The following is a 15,879-nucleotide window of genomic DNA, read 5'->3' as shown; positions in this document are numbered from 1 at the left end:
TCAAAAGCAGCACCATTCTTCCCAAAAATCCTAGTAAGGCCTATGGCTTTGTTTTTAATGAAGAAATGGAAATTAATGGCCCACCAAACCTTTTGCCTCAGAAAGTGGGCTGAAAGAAAATGAAAAACAGTAGATTATATACCATCAGAACCATGGAAGAGAAAAAGTGCTATTTTTCTCCACCTGAAAACTACTCAATTTTCTAGATACAAGTTGTAATTTAATTTTCTGCCCCAAATCTTGGGGGGGGGGGGATCCTATACTCTAAACCTCTACAACAGAAAGGTAAAAAATGACCAAAATATTCCACTCAAATAAAAAGAATTATTATGTGGCTCAACTTGGGTAAAAACAAAAAAAAAATCAGAAAATAAAACATCAAGATCATCCATTTAGGATCTACCTGGTATAGAACATTAATGGTGTGTTAAAACTCCATAGAATTTAACTTCAGAAATTTCCTAACCTTGGCAGATGCTAACAACTACTCTGGAAGACAGGAAGAGTTGATAAAGAAAACGTCAATTCTGGAACTACAGAGTTTTTGCAACATCCATGTTACAGAAGTCCTGTCTCCCCATCCCTTACTACACCCTTTCTCATTCACCTGAGGGAATATGAATTATATCCATGCCCAGCATTCTGCTACCATTTGCTAAAAATGAAGCATACATTTAAAAATATATCCTTAATAAGCTACATACCAGTTCTGCTGTAGTAAAACTGGCAAGAGGTCTACCAGCAGGAATAACTAGTGATGCTGCATAGAAAAAAAAATAAACATTATACATCCATTACAATTTATCAATTTAATAAAATTGCTAAGTCTAGCTTATTTTTAAAAATGTTTTCCATCACTAACATGTTTGACCATGGTGAATCCAAACTTCCTAATTCCAAGGGAGGTAAAAGAATTATATTTAATTTAATTATATTTTTCTCCAACAGCTTCAGATAAAGACTTTATAACTAACCTATTTTAAGTACCAAAAGAAAATATCTCATTGTAATCAAGTATACCGTAGTATAGAACCCCATAAGAAAATACTTAGGCTGTTTTTATTAAGTCAGTATAACTCTAAATCTCTATAACTTTTCATTGGGAAGGAAAAGTACTATTCATTCAAGTAGCACATTTCCAAAGACTACACTATTGAGCAAAATTGTGTACCCCAACATAAACCATTACAAATTTTACAGATTCAAAAGAATTTCCAGAGGTGCCTAAGTGTCAGTTAAGCAGCTGACTCTCGATTTCAGCTCAGGTCATGATCTCACGGTTCATGAGATGGAGCCCTGCGATGGGCTCTATGCTAACAGTGTGGAGCCTGCTGAGGATTCTCTCTTTCTCCCTCTCTCTCTGCCCCTCCCCCACTCATGTATGCACTCATGCTTACTCGCTCGCTCTTTCTCTCAAAATAAATAAACAGGGATGCCTGGGTGGCTCAGTCGGTTAATCATCCAACTTCGGCTCAGGTCATGATCTCACGGTCTGTGAGTTCGAGCCCCGCGTCAGGCTCTGTGCTGACAGCTCCGAGCCTGGAGCCTGCTTCAGATTCTGTGTCTCCCTCTCTCTCTGACCCTCCCCCGTTCATGCTCTGCCTCTCTGTGTCTCAAAATAAATAAACATTAAAAAAAATAAATAATAAAAAAAATAAGTAAACAAACATAAAAAAAAAAAGGATTTCCAATTCATTTATTTCATCAAAAGCGATTTACAATTCTTTGGCCAAATAAAGCCAGCACAGCTACACAGTTTTAAGAAAAATGATTAAGAACATGTTTCCAGAAGTCTTTGCATGAAACAAGTATGGCTACCAAGAAAATTACAAGAGGACAAATTCTTAGGAGAACACCAACTTAACCTGCATTAAAGTTGCCATCTCATATATCTTTTCTTTATTATCTACCAATTTTCTTGGCTATCCCTTTATTTATAATCCAGCTAAAAGGCTGGCCTAATGATTGTGAATGTAAGCATTAAAAAAGTAAGTGTAAAGAACAAATAGTAACTCCAACAGAAAGACCTTGATTGACCAAAGTAACCTTAAACTTTGCCTCAAGGGTCATTTTAGCTGAACGTGACTCTTAGAATATCACTCTGCCTTTTCTTTAATAAAAATAACAACACCTTAGCATGTTTATGCAGCACATATGTATTAAATGTAATGTTTATTAGGTTCTTTTTTCACACACCACATTAAATTGTCCCAAAGATCTGCTTCTGACACTAGAACGGCTCCATAATAAACAAAGGAGTTCAGAAGAGCAAATATTTTTTAAACTAACCATCCTTCCCACATTGAGACAACAGAAGTGAAGCTACAGAGATTGATGATTAATGAAGTAGAAAATTATTTTTATCCTCCGTTCATCTATGGCTTTGCTTATTAACAGGCATTCTTTTAGAAAGGCTAAATTAGAAAGAAGTGGTGGGGCAGGAACACAATGGTATTAGTCTTAATTAGCTGAAGTAAGCGAAGCTTAAGCTGGTACAGCTGAAGCCACAGCCTGAGAGGAAACAAAAATCTGTTAATACACTGTCTGAAGCAATTAAATGAATTTCTTGAGGAAAAATAGCAACAATCCCCCTCTTTTAAATACCTTGCAATAAATCCTAAAGGATACTTTTCTATACTTACATAAATCAAACAGAGCCAAAGGAGAGTTTTAAGAGTTTCTTTATAGCTTTCAGAATAAAAGCATTGAACAGTTTTATAGAGAAGTTTCATACTGCTCCTACTTAATTTTGATACTAAATGCACCATTTACATACTTGCACAAATTATATATACTATTATATGTGCCTGAAACATGCTTTTTAAAATACTCAAGATGTTTTCAATAACCAATTAAGTTTTAAGTGAATATGTGTTCTTAATTAAAACTAAATGTCAGAATTTTGGTCTTCATGTATATATTCTAGAGATATTAGATTTCCCAAACAATAGGCTTTACAACATAGAAATAATTCAATCCCACAAATGTAATTTAAGAAATTCTGTAAAAAGATAATATTACATAATAACATTACTAGTGTATTTTTTCCTATACACTAAGAAGTTTTTGATACTTTAAGGCAGTTAGTAATTTCATAATTCTTGGTCCTGCTTTGAACCATTCCTAATCTTAATATCCAAGTCACATGACTCAGGAAGTGCAAAGACTGGTCTATCTTCTTCTTTGTCACTACTCATTACCATATGCATGTCTCCTGATAACCAAACTGAATATTCTAACACAAATCACATCAAGAACCAACAGCGCTGCTGAAATTTTCACCAGATTTAAGTTCAGGAACAACTGGAAATATAGTTTGTACCTGAAGTTTGGGAGTTTTGATGCTCAAAGATGAAAGCCATGACAAACTTCTCAAAATTCCTATTTTTCCTTTTCTTGCTCCCCCAAATGACTAATGAGTTTCAGCAAAAAGACTGTGTAACATGAATACCAAATAGCACAAACTGATTTGAACTGCCCTAGAAATAGGGCATAGACCAAGTGACTTCATGTCCCAGTTTACCCAGGATAGTCCTAGTACATACCTATTATTCTGAGGTTATTATTAATGGAATCCCATTTCTCTCTCAAAAATGGATTACAGGCAAAGACTCAGAATAGCCAATATGACGTTCAAAGAGGAAAACAAAGTTGGAGGAATGATAATACCCCACTTCATGACTTACTAGAGAGCTGCAACAATCAAGACAGTGTTGGCACTGGAAAAAGAACAAAATAGATCAATGGAACAGAACAGAGAGCCAAGAAACTGATCCACCTAAATATGGTCAACTGGTCTTTAACAAAGGAGCCAAGGCAATACAGTGGCAAAAAGATAATCTCTTCAACAAATGGTGCTGTAACAAGTGCTATCCAATGCAAAAAATTGAAACTAGACACAGACTTTATACCCTTCACAAAAATTAACTGCAAATAGATCAGACATAAATGTAAAATGCAAAACTACAAAATTCCTACAAGATGGAAGAAAATTTAGATGACCACATGGCAAAGACTTTTTAGATGCAACATTGAAGGCACAATCCATGAAAGAAATAACTGATAAGCAGGGCTTCATTAAAATTTAAAACTCTGTGACACCTGGGTGGCTCAGTCAGTCAAGCGGCCAACTCTTGATTGCTTTCAGCTCAGGTCATGATCTCACAGTTCGTGAGTTGGGAGCCCAGTGCTGGGCTCCATGCTGACAGTGTGGAGTCTGCTTGAGATTCATATTCTCTCTCTCTCTCAAAATAAATAAATACACTTAAAAAAAATTTTGAAGCTCCTTTGCAAAAGACAACGTCAGGATAATCTGAAAAGCCAAAGGTTGGAAAAAATGCAAAATACTTATCTGATAATGGGCTGTTATCCAAAATACACAAAGAACTCTTAAAACTCAACTACAACAAACAAATTAAAAAATGGGCCAAAGACCTAAACAGACACTTCACCAAAGAATATACAAATGGCAAATAAGAAGGTGCTCCATATCATATGTCATCAAGGAAATGCAAATTAAAACAATGAGATACCACTACATCCCTATTAGCATGGACAAAGTCAAGAACATTGATAACACCAGACGTTGGCAGGAATCTAGATCAATAAGAACTCTCACTATTGCTGGTGGGAATGTAAAATGGTACAGTCACTTTGGAAGACAATTTGGTGGTTGCTTATAAAACTAAGCATACAACCTAGCAATCACTCTCTTGGGGAGTTGAAAACTTACATCCACACAGAAACCTCCACACAGATGCTTACAGCAGCTTTATTCCTAACTGCCAAAACTTGGCAGCAAGCAACCAAGATGTGCTTCAGTAGGTGAACAATTAAACAGTGACATATCCAGACAATGGAATATTATCCAGTGCTGAAAAGAAATGAGCTATCAAGCTTGAAAAGACGTGAGGGAATCCTAAAGTCATATTACTAAGTGAAATAAGCCAATGTGGAAAGGCTACATACTACATGATTCCAACAATAGGACATTCTGAAAAAGGCAAAACTATGGAAATAGTAAAAATATCAATGGTTGCCCTGAGCCGGTGTGGCAGGAAAGGATGAACAGGGGGAGCACAGATTTCCCGGAAAATGAAAATACTCTGTGTGATACTATAATGATGGATACAGGTCATTATAAATTTGCATAAACACATAAGACATGAAAAACCAAGAGTGATAAAATAAGCTATGGACTCTGGGTGTTTATGATGTGTCAGTGTGGGTTCATCAATTGTAACAAATGTGCCACTCTGGTGGGGGAATGTTGATAACTGAAGAGACTATGCATGAATGGGGCTAAAAGGTGTAGGAGAAATCTCTATCCCTTCTCCTAAATTTGTCGCCAATGTAAAGTTCTGAAAAAAATTATGTCTTTTTTAAAAAGTGGATTTTAAACTATATATAATCACCCTAAAAATAGAACAGCAGTTCACAAATTAGACTGTGCAAACCCTTGGGGGTCCATGAGACCCTTTTACGGTGTCCACAAAGTCAAAATTATTTGTATAATACCAAAACAATAAAAGTTTCATTTTTATTCATTTCTCACTAAATTTTGTTTTTTGTTGCCACTTGCACTTACAGAGCAAAGCACTGATGAGTAAAAGTGAAGGCACATTAGCATGAATTAAGGCAGCAGCACCAAACCTGACCTGGCCACTGTATTTATTCTCCACTGCCATTCACCCACAGTAAAAAAGACAAAAATAAGTAACAATAAAACTGTTCAACTAAAGAAGTTCCTTAATGCAACCATAAGCAATTATTTTTATGAAATTTCAACACCCAAGTATACATCCCTTTAATATTCTGTGGGATGAAAGGGGAAGAACACATAAAGCATTTCTGCAGCATCCACCAGTACACGGAAGTACACGGAAAAGCACTGGTGCTTTTATTTAAGCTGGGAGCTGTAATCTAGCCTCTTTGTGTTAAACACTGTTTTTGCTTGAAAGAATAACTGACACAAACTACAGTTATTCAGACATGGATATCTGGCAGACATTTTTTGAAAATGAACTAAGTGTGTCCATCACCTTGACGAAACGGACAGTATTTGACAATGATAAAATTCAAAGTTTCATCCCCAAATCTCAATTCTGAAAACCTTACAGCCACCACAGTGAGCTTGATAGCTTCCCAATATTTAAACACTTTTCTGATGAAATGTGGAGATATTAATATGATTTTTTTACCTTGCATAAGGAACAATATTTCAAATGCGTAACTCAGTGAACCAATTTTTTCCAAATAACCAATGTATGTTACAAAATTACACACAGGTTCAAGAGCCATTCAAAGTGTAAGACACACCAGTGAACTTTAACATTACAAAAAAGTCTTTTGGTCAAGTTTCAGATTCCACCCTGCAGCTAAGCTCTCAGAAACTACCACTTGTGGAGTTTTAGTGTACTATCAAGTTATCTGAAAATGCTATTAAAATACTCGTCTTTTTCCAATTATACATCTGTGGGAAGCTAGGTTTTCTTCATATACTTTAGCCAAAACCATATATCACAACAGATTGAATTCAGATATAGATATGAGATACTAAAGACATTTGCAGAAAAGTAAAGTAACACCACTCCTGTCATTAAACATTTTTTATTCTGGAAAATGCTTACTGCTAACAAATATATGTTATGTTAACATATGATCAATTTTTTTATTATAAACCAACATTTTTTAAAAATTTCTCAGCTTTATTTTTTTAAGTAGGCTCCATACTGAACTTACGACCCTGAGATCACAAGACCTGAGCTGAGATGAAGAGTCAGACACAACCAAGTGAGCCACTCAGGTACCCCTAAATTTCTCAGCTTTAATTTCTGATATGGTAAACATATATTTACAACTTCCGTTAAAAAAAAAAAAAAGTTCTTTGAGGCCCTCAATTTTAAAAGTACAAAGGGGTCCTGAGACCCAAAAAAAAGTTGATAATTGAAGATACAGGAAATTATTAAGCAAATGGATAATACAGTCAAAGAAAATATGACAGGGCAAAAAGCTCTAAAGATGGAACAAAGGCAAATGACTTACTCCATTGTAGATTTAATTTGAACTTGTTATCAAGAGACAAAAAGGTTGCAGAAGTAAGTTAGTTTAGGTTATTTTAATCGGGCCTTTAAAAGCACACAATGAGAAGGTATAATTAAGAAGTACTTCAATTTTACAAGGCTATTTACTTCAAGAATTTTATTGTAGGAAACCTAGAAATGAAGGGGGATAAAAACAAGGCCTGTAATGCATTTTTAAAGGATCCATGTACTTCCTCCTAAACCTTTTCATTACAAAATGATGTAGAAGAGAATAAAAACTGTCTTGTTTAAATGTAATTATTTCTATTATTCTAACTCTCAAGACAGAATAAGAATCAAGTGCTGAGTGAAAGCCAGACAGACATATTAGTTGCAAGACTATTTTGTGATTTAAATCACTGGTAATATTACCATCTTGCGGCAAAATCAAGTATTGCAATTTTGAATGACAAAGAACCTGTAAAGTGTTAACTGCTTTTGATAAAAGACAGTCAAGTCTTTTACTCCTCCACGCTGGCCACTCTCCAAGTTGCTCCTGGGTAAAAAATCTTTAAAGTTCTTCAGTAAAGAATAAAGAATGTTATTTCAATAGAGAAATAAAAGGGATGACCTAATAAAATAGTTAAGTTAAAAACAGAAGCATAACCAAAACCTCGTAACTGATGTAAAATGTTTCAGTGCTTCAACCTGGTAATTAAAACTGCCATGGTTAATTCTTATAAAGCAAAGTTATACTTTATAAGCATAGCATTAGATAAAATCTATGTTTGGTAATTCAATATTATTAACTTACTTTTTAAGTTATAATTGCTGCCACACTTAAATTCTCTTGTTTTGTCATAAAGAAGGTACTAGCCTCCCTACTATTTTCTCTTCACCTTGGTCCATTTGATTTTCTTTGGAATTTTCCCAAGGATGCAATGAACAACCTAGTTATTACTGACAATCTAATCCAAAATCTACCCTTGCTTCTTGCAGACACTGATCTATTTAATTTCAGCTAAACACAGTAAAACCCATGTCTGTGTGTGTCTGCATGCAGACATATATATATACACACATTAGGATAGCATAAAAATTGTAAGAATCAGAAAAGAATAAAGGATAGAAAGATATCACAGCATTGTTTATCTTTTCTTAGCTACTTTTTTCCAGTTTAAATGGATAGATATATAATATGGAAAATTATTTCCCTTAAAAGCAGAGGTTTAGATGAAGTCCAAGAATAAAGACAAAGTGCGCAAGGTGCATTTCTAGCCATTATATAATATCCAAAACAGTGAGGTAGTCTGAATAACCTCTATATTCTTCTTAACTCTCCATTTTGCTTCCAAAACAATAGCAGATTTATAATTTATACAAGCAAGAGAGAAAGAATTCACAACCATGGAACAACCCATCTTTCCCTCTGCTTTTTCAGCAATGGTGGCTGGGTTGTTCCGTGACTCAACCCAATCAAATTCTCTGAAATAACCAATGGATACTCACAATAGCCCATCAACTATGTAACTTGTTCCTCCAAAGTAACACTTGGTCACCTCTGCAGACTTTAATATTAAAAAAAAAAAAAAAACTAGTTTGAATAACCTAATTTTTGTTGCCAATAATTACATGCAGTGACGATTTATTGTTTATTTAATAGTAATGATTTTGAGGTCCAAGCCCTCTCACCTTAAGAAAATTACCCTAATTCAAAACCACCACCAAATGAGACTTTGTTCTGAAAAATCCAAACAGTACTAATTTACTAGCTGTATCCAACCTGTTGATGACTGTAACGTTTGGTGCAAGCTGTTTGGCAACTGAAGGGTGAACACAGGTGAATGTGTACTATTTCTGAAGAAGTCTTCTGTTGCTTTAGACTGCAAAACCTTTGTTTCCCAGAGCTGCAGAGACAAAAATGTTTGCTTTTTAAAAATAAATAAAACATTAAGATATTTTTTTCTTTTTAATTTTTTAAAAAATTGTTAGCTCAAAAAAAAAAAATTGTTAGCTCAGGGGCGCCTGGGTGGCTCCGACTTCAGCTCAGGTCATGATCTCACAGTCTGTGAGTTCGAGCCCTACATCGGGCTGGCTGCTGTCAGCACAGAGCCCACTTCAGATCCTCTGTCCCCCTTCTCTTTGCCTCTCCCTTTCTTGTACTCTTAAAAATAAACACTTAAAAACACAAAATGTCAGCTGATGGCAATTAAGGGGTTAAACAATTAAGGGGTTAAAACTATAATTTATCAGTTTCTTAAGATGAAAAAACAACAAAAAAGGAAACTTGTATTGTCTACAAACCTGCTTCAAGACTTTTAAAACTTGCTCCTCTATACCTTCTTCAGCAAATAGATCCCGCACTCCTTCAATTACATCTTCAATTACAGATCTATAGAGTTTAGGCTAAATAAAAGCAATTGTTAAAGTTTTAAACTCCCAAGTTTGAATGTATTTAGCCTTAAAAAGACATGCAGTGTACATTTTCTTATGGTTTAAAGAAAAACCACCATAAGGATATTTACTGGTGCAATCTACTCCCAATATAGCCTCAGCTGTCCATAAATTGTCAGCTTCTGACCCATAGCCTCATTCTATCTACGAGGCTGACTTACAGGACTACAATCAAATATGAGATAATAATCTTATCAAGATGTTAGGTTACAGTTGGGTTACTTGATTTTTCTGTCAGAATTTAACCCCCACTCCGCCTTTTAAAAAGGGAAGTTAATTTAAAGCAGATGGAAATCAACCTTCTGTCTTCAATTTACTTTTTTCTCAGAGGCCAAAGTAGCTTTTTTTAAAGTTCACTAGATTACTTCCACAAATGCAAATTCCAAGTCATAAGATTGAAATGAGCACTTGGGGCACCTGGGTGGCTCAGTCAGTTAAGCGTTCAACTTCGGCTCAGGTCATGATCTCACGGTTCGTGGGTTCGAGCCCCGCATCCGGCTCTGTGCTGACCGCTCAGAGCATGGAGCCTGCTTCGAAATCTGTGTCCCTCTCTCTCGCTCTCTGCCCTCCCCCACTCGCTCTCTGTCTCTCAAAAATAAACATTAAAAAAAACTAAAATAACAAAAATAAAAGATTGAAATGAGCACTTACAATAGAGTAACCAAAGCCTATCCCACTTCCAAAATATATGTAGTCCAAAAAAATATTCTGAACCACTGCCAAGGAAAAGTGCAACTGCACCAAAATGGAGTCATAACAGAAACTAAGGAGGACATGAATGAATTATAGCCTTCCACAAGACTGCGGCAATAAAAACTCTGACATTCTAGGACTGCTCTTTCATACTACCCAGTGAATACTCTAAATACTCCTACTCACACCAAGAGTAGCTAGGTCTTTAATCCTTTTAAACATCCAGGATAAGCTTATGAATAGGCCAATCAGGAACATTTAAATAATACGTTATTCACAGGCATATCCATTAAGATTAAGTGCCCTAGATTAGTTGCTTCTTTTAAAACAGTTTACCCTGATAAAGGCATACTAAATTGATGCTTCAATGTTAGTTCCAGCTAGTGTGATCACATTTAAAGCAAGAAAAAAAACTCTTGGGGGCTAAAAATTTCTTTTAAGATCCACCCTCAGAGTATAAGAGGGCATCAAAAATAAACCATTAGAACACAATTTTTCAAAAGCAAAAGAGGTGTTGAACATACTTTCTCTTCTGGAACTACAGTTAGACTTTATACTCTTTCCCTGCTACCTTTATTAAAACTATGTATAGTCCAGGAAATTCATCTTAACCTGTCAATTTAAAAGAAAACACTCACACCTTCCTTGGGGTTCATCATCAGATAAAATGGTATACACGGTAAGCTTATATTCAAACCTGACATATCTTAAAATAAGTAACATAAAAAAATAGACACACATTGAAATAATAACATGTCTCTAAAAATGGACCTTTTTATGCTGCATATGCATACATGAAACCCATAAAATAACAGCAACAGAGCTGGACAAGCACACTGCCTTTCACCAAATGTGAAGTTGTTCAGGTGAACTGAAAATAAAGGTGAATCCTTGTTTTTTTACAATTCAGGTTTTTAAAAGTGACAGAGCGTTTCACAAGTGCCATTTAGCCTGTAAATTCTCATTGAGAGGTTTACGTACCTCTTAAGGGTAGGAGAACAATGTTGGTGTTTAATTCCAATTGTATACTTAAGTATTAAGATGAAGGATGGGGAAAAGGCGGGGGGGGGGGGGGGGTGGTGTAGGCAAGAACTCGAAAAATATGCAGTAACACGTTAGATCACATTACTTGTTATTTCAGATAAATAATATAGCTTAGAATCAACAATGGCCATACCAAAATTAAGAACTGCAGTTAGAGCACAACTGAACTTGGGAATTTTCTAAACACAGAGAAAACTAAGAGGGTTAATCTGAGTTCCAGGTCTAACCACTTCTTCCAGATAGCCTCAGTGTGGGTGAAGAGGGAGGGAGGAGAGGCCCCCGTTCCTCTTGCGGGGGCCAGTCCCAACTTCCGGCTGAGTTACTGATCCTCATCGACATCCTCCAACACTGACCCTCACAGCCGGGGCCGCTAAGGGAAAGGGTTTCTGAAAATCTGTGAAGGGCCAGGAGGCAAAAAAGAGTGTGTGGAGCCGGGCCACCGTGATCCCTGGCCCGGCCCTCCCTCTACAGAGCACAGGCCAAGGGGCCAGGCCGATTCTCCTTACCACGGGGTTGACGCAGGCCATGATAGCGGCTCTGGTGCCTCCCTCGCGCCTGCGCAGCACGCGGTACTCTGCCGAGGCCCACTCCCCGCACGCTTTGAACGGTGGCCAGCGGCTTGCACGTTGCTACGCAGGGACGCTGGGGGCGGGGCAGGGGAGGAGAGAATGTGGGCTGAGCAGGGTACACCGAATAGAGGGGAAGAGGTTGGCAGGCTTGAATGAGCCAAGAAGCCAGCTAAAATGGTCCGATTAAGTGTGATCTAACCAGCTTTCGGCCATTCAGCTGACCCCTGAAGAAACTTTATTTTCTCAATCTGTAAAATAAAGGCTAAGAAAATAGGGGAGACACGATGCAGTGGTAGATTCCAGTTCACCTTCAGCTTGGAAGGGGGTTGGGCTAGGAAAGTGGGGAGACTAGTGGCATCTGCCCTCACCTTTCACCAATTTTCACCCTTCCTTCTACGCCCCACTCACAGCTGAACTCCAGTAAAAGTATAAAAGAGCTAAATAATTCTAAAATTGATTGTCAAAGTGTAGAAGAGCAACATTAGCATCATCTGGGAACCTGTTAAAAATGCAAATTATTGGGTCCCACCCTAGACCTAGTGAATCAGAAACTCTAAGGATGGGGCCCAGCATTCTGTAACTTTAACAGGCTCTCCAGACGATTCTGATGGGTGCTGAAATGAGATTCACTGTCCCAAGACAAAGATTCTCAGCTTTGGCTGCACATTGAAATCACCTGGAGAGTTTAATAACCATTTGGCACCTGAGTCTCACCCCAGAGACTCTGATTCCACTATGCAGCTTAGGTAGAGAAGGAGTGTTAAAGTCAGCACCCCACTACTACCCAGGCTCTTTTCCTTCTCAGGTAGAAATCACCATCTCTTGACCTGCAATAATTCCCTCCCTCCCCTGAAAGGCAGAGCATCTAGGAGCACACACACCTTGACTAGGGCTGAGGATACATCTAAGCATAGATAACGTGGAGTCTTAAGAGAGAAAGTCATCTATTGCCACTACTCTGCCTTTTAAATAGCCTTTTTAGTCTGCAGATAGGTCCTGACTTAACCAGATGGCTAAGTTATTTAATTATTAAAAATCATATCAGGTTTTAAATTGGCTGTTTATTTATTTGTATAAGTTCAGTAGAGCTATTTATGCCCTACACTCTGTATTCACTTTGCCTGGGCCAGGTACCTTATGATTTGTGAGCTTCAAGCAGCTGATTTATATGGAGCCCTTTAGAAGGCTTTCTGAAATTAAAAACTATCTGAAATTTCTTTTACAAAAAGCCAAGAATTTTAAAGAGTAATTTTTAATGATTGTATCTCTACCTGGCAATTTACTACCAGAAGTATGCAAAATGATTTATCTGTCACCCAAAATACAAAAGCTAAAAGCAGTCATTGGATAAATCCAATTAAATTATTCAAGCTGAGAAATAAGAAAGCTGAAAGATCTCTTGTTTTCCAACCTTTCATAGCCAAGTTTTAAAACCTTCTTCTTAAATGCATATGATTGGTAATCACCTAACAGCATATTGTTTTATATTACTTCCTTGTATATTTTACCCTTCTCAAGGCTATATTGTAGATTATACATACTTCTGAAATTAAATTTGAACCTTAATACCCACAAGAAGTGTCACTAAGAGTTGAATTGTTATTGCTTAGTATACTTAGTAGACTCAGGTCAGAGAGGCATTATGTATCTTTGGCAGAGAAATGTCAGCGACTTTCCATTTGCCTCTTGTGGTCTTTCTGGATGATCACTAGTAGGTTCAGATATAATTTGTTCCCAATAATAAATAATAGCTTTTAGAGGAGGTATACTTTAACCCATGTTCTAGGTGAATCCATGTTGTAAAATCTGCTCTGGATCTGTGGTAGCCACCATTCATGATGGCCCCAATGATCCTCACCTCCTGGCATTCACAACTTTGTGTTGTCCCTCCGACACTGTACCATGGTTTATCTGGGTAGCAAATAGGATAAAGCAGAAATAATGTTGTATCACTTCTGAGATTAAGTTAAAAATGACTGTGGCTTCCTTCCTTGAGATTCCTTCAGATCATTCACTTTGGGAGACAGTAGCTATCATGTTGTGGGGACACTCAGCCTGTGGAGAGGTTTGTGTGGCAAAGAACTGAGAGTCCAGCCCATAGCTAACAAAGATCAGAAGCCTGTAGACAATCACATGAGTAAGCTTGGAAATTGATCCTTCCCCCTTTAGGTGGTCCAAGGTGACAGTTTGACTGCATTCCTTTGAGAGATCTTGAAACAGAACCCCCCTCTAGGCATCTTGTGATTCCTAGTCCTGAGAAATTGTGTGAGATAATAAACACACGTCATTTTAAGCAGTTAAATGTGGGGATAATTTTTTTTTTAATTCTAGAGAAAGAGAGAGCAGACAGCAGGGGAGAGGGGCAGAGGGAGAGTGAGAATCTTAGGCAGGCTCCATGCCCATCGGGGGTGGGGTGGGAGAGAGGGGTTGATCCCACAACCCTGCGATCACGATCACGACCTGAGCAGAAATCAAGAGTCAGATGTTCAACCAACTGAGCCATCCAGGCTCCCCTGGGGATAATTTGTTACACAGCATGAGATGCAGGGCCCATTGTCTGATTGGATTGTGACTAGTGAAGGCTTAGTTCTCCCTCATTGTAATCTCAGCACTTAAAAGTTTTTTTAATACCCTCATCAATCACAAGAGCATTTGAAAAGTATGTAAAGGAATCTTTATAGACTGATATCTGGTGGTGTTGACCCCAGGTTATCATCAAGCAAGCAAACTCTTATAGTCATGTAATGATCATATTTCTTTTGTCAATTTTTCAAACCCAGTGGGGAAGTGTGTTGCATACACAAAACACTTTTGATGCTAAAATTGAAATTTCAAGATCCCAAAACTTCAGTGAGGCAAGTTTCAGTGACTATTTTTTATGTTAGTAAATAACCTAAAATGAGAATAAAAAAGGAATGCTGAGCTTTGGTCCTTCTTTGAGTATTCGGTTCTTTGAAATTATACCTGTGGCAAAGCATGAAGCTCTTCCCTAGCTGCCCATCACAATTTGGAACATCAGGTTTTCATTTTCTCCTGCTTTATTTAGAGACTATAAACATAATATTTCATTTATGATCGATGCCTGTTTTGCAACATTTAAGCAAATCTAATAATTGGATTAATTTCTTTGTATTCCATATACTCTAGTTATTTTTGCCCAGAGGTTTCAGTGCTACTATTACAAAAGTAAAGAAATAATTTCACTTTGCTTATTGTGAGAAAAGGCCAGATCTATGAAGTCCTTTCTCTGAATGAGAATGTTTTTTAAAAAATGTATTTTAGAGACAGCCCATTATCTTTTACATATTAAATTTTACAGTCAAATGCAGAGCATTTCAGTAACTGTACAGGCTCTAAATTATATATTTAATCAGTAATGAAAAATACAAGTTAGTCTCTGAGCACATGGCTTAAGGCAGCAACTATTCATAATTAGTTTCTGAACATTTTGCAACCACTGCACTAAACCCAGCAGTATTTCGCTTCTCTGTCTGTTTGATCCTTCACATCTTCCAGGAAATGAAAATCCAGATAATCTCTGCCCCACCTTGTAACTTTGAAATTGTTACACGTAGTTCTGATTTATGTATATTCTGTACTTCTGTAACATTTTCCATTTTCTAATCCAAAATCAACTTACATTATTTGAACATCAGATATTGCTTCACCATGATGAATTCCCTCTCCCCACCTCAAAAGGATTTCAGTTAAAATGACTGTGTCACAATGCTATGGCCAGCTGGTGACGTTATCACACAGTGTAATGCTGTTAATGATCACAGTACTGCCTATCTCAAAATGTTTTCACATTAAAGAGATGTATGCATGGTGCACGTATGAAAATTAGTGATTATAATTAACTCACCAAAAGTATGGAGGATGACTTCCAACACAATGTTCCCCATGGCTACTCTTTCAACATTCTCATCAGGGGCTGATCAGAATTCAGTGACTTTCTAGCTAACGAATGATTCCATTTTCATTCTTTAAATCACAATGTGTATAATCATATATGAACATGAATTATTACCAAGGATAATGTCCATTGTCTTCAGTTAATTTTCCAAACTACATTTCTACTTAGAAACGAGGGAGGT

The 15,879-nt window shown here is 36.9% G+C and overlaps 2 protein-coding genes across 5 annotated transcripts in view; one reads left to right on the top strand and one right to left on the bottom strand.

The window, feature by feature from the left end:
- Window positions 1-12,263, bottom strand: part of GTF2A1L (general transcription factor IIA subunit 1 like) — a 43,107-nt gene extending 30,844 nt beyond the window's left edge. Inside the window, exons 1-4 of one of the 3 annotated variants that reach the window (XM_053200573.1) lie at window positions 11,720-12,263; window positions 9,327-9,428; window positions 8,806-8,929; window positions 705-760 (exon numbers count right to left, since the gene is read on the bottom strand). In XM_053200573.1, the coding sequence (XP_053056548.1) occupies window positions 705-760; window positions 8,806-8,929; window positions 9,327-9,428; window positions 11,720-11,740 (303 nt within the window). In that variant the 5' untranslated portion in view covers window positions 11,741-12,263. Of the gene's footprint in view, window positions 1-704; window positions 761-8,531; window positions 8,557-8,805; window positions 8,930-9,326; window positions 9,429-11,719 lie in introns of those variants that run through there. The other 2 variants (XM_027072502.2, XM_053200574.1) reach the window with 2 other exon arrangements.
- Window positions 1-15,879, top strand: part of LHCGR (luteinizing hormone/choriogonadotropin receptor) — a 121,523-nt gene that overhangs the window by 93,451 nt on the left and 12,193 nt on the right. Inside the window, exon 11 of one of the 2 annotated variants that reach the window (XM_053200571.1) lies at window positions 3,605-5,542. The exons of the other annotated variant lie outside the window; for it this stretch is intronic. Within the exon in view, the coding sequence (XP_053056546.1) occupies window positions 3,605-3,689 (85 nt within the window). The 3' untranslated portion in view covers window positions 3,690-5,542. Of the gene's footprint in view, window positions 1-3,604; window positions 5,543-15,879 lie in introns of those variants that run through there. 2 annotated transcript variants of the gene reach the window in all.

The sequence above is a fragment of the Acinonyx jubatus genome, chromosome A3 (genome assembly GCF_027475565.1).
Source record: "Acinonyx jubatus isolate Ajub_Pintada_27869175 chromosome A3, VMU_Ajub_asm_v1.0, whole genome shotgun sequence".
Classification (NCBI taxonomy): Eukaryota; Metazoa; Chordata; class Mammalia; order Carnivora; family Felidae; genus Acinonyx; species Acinonyx jubatus.
This window is presented reverse-complemented; position numbering and strand designations above follow the sequence as displayed.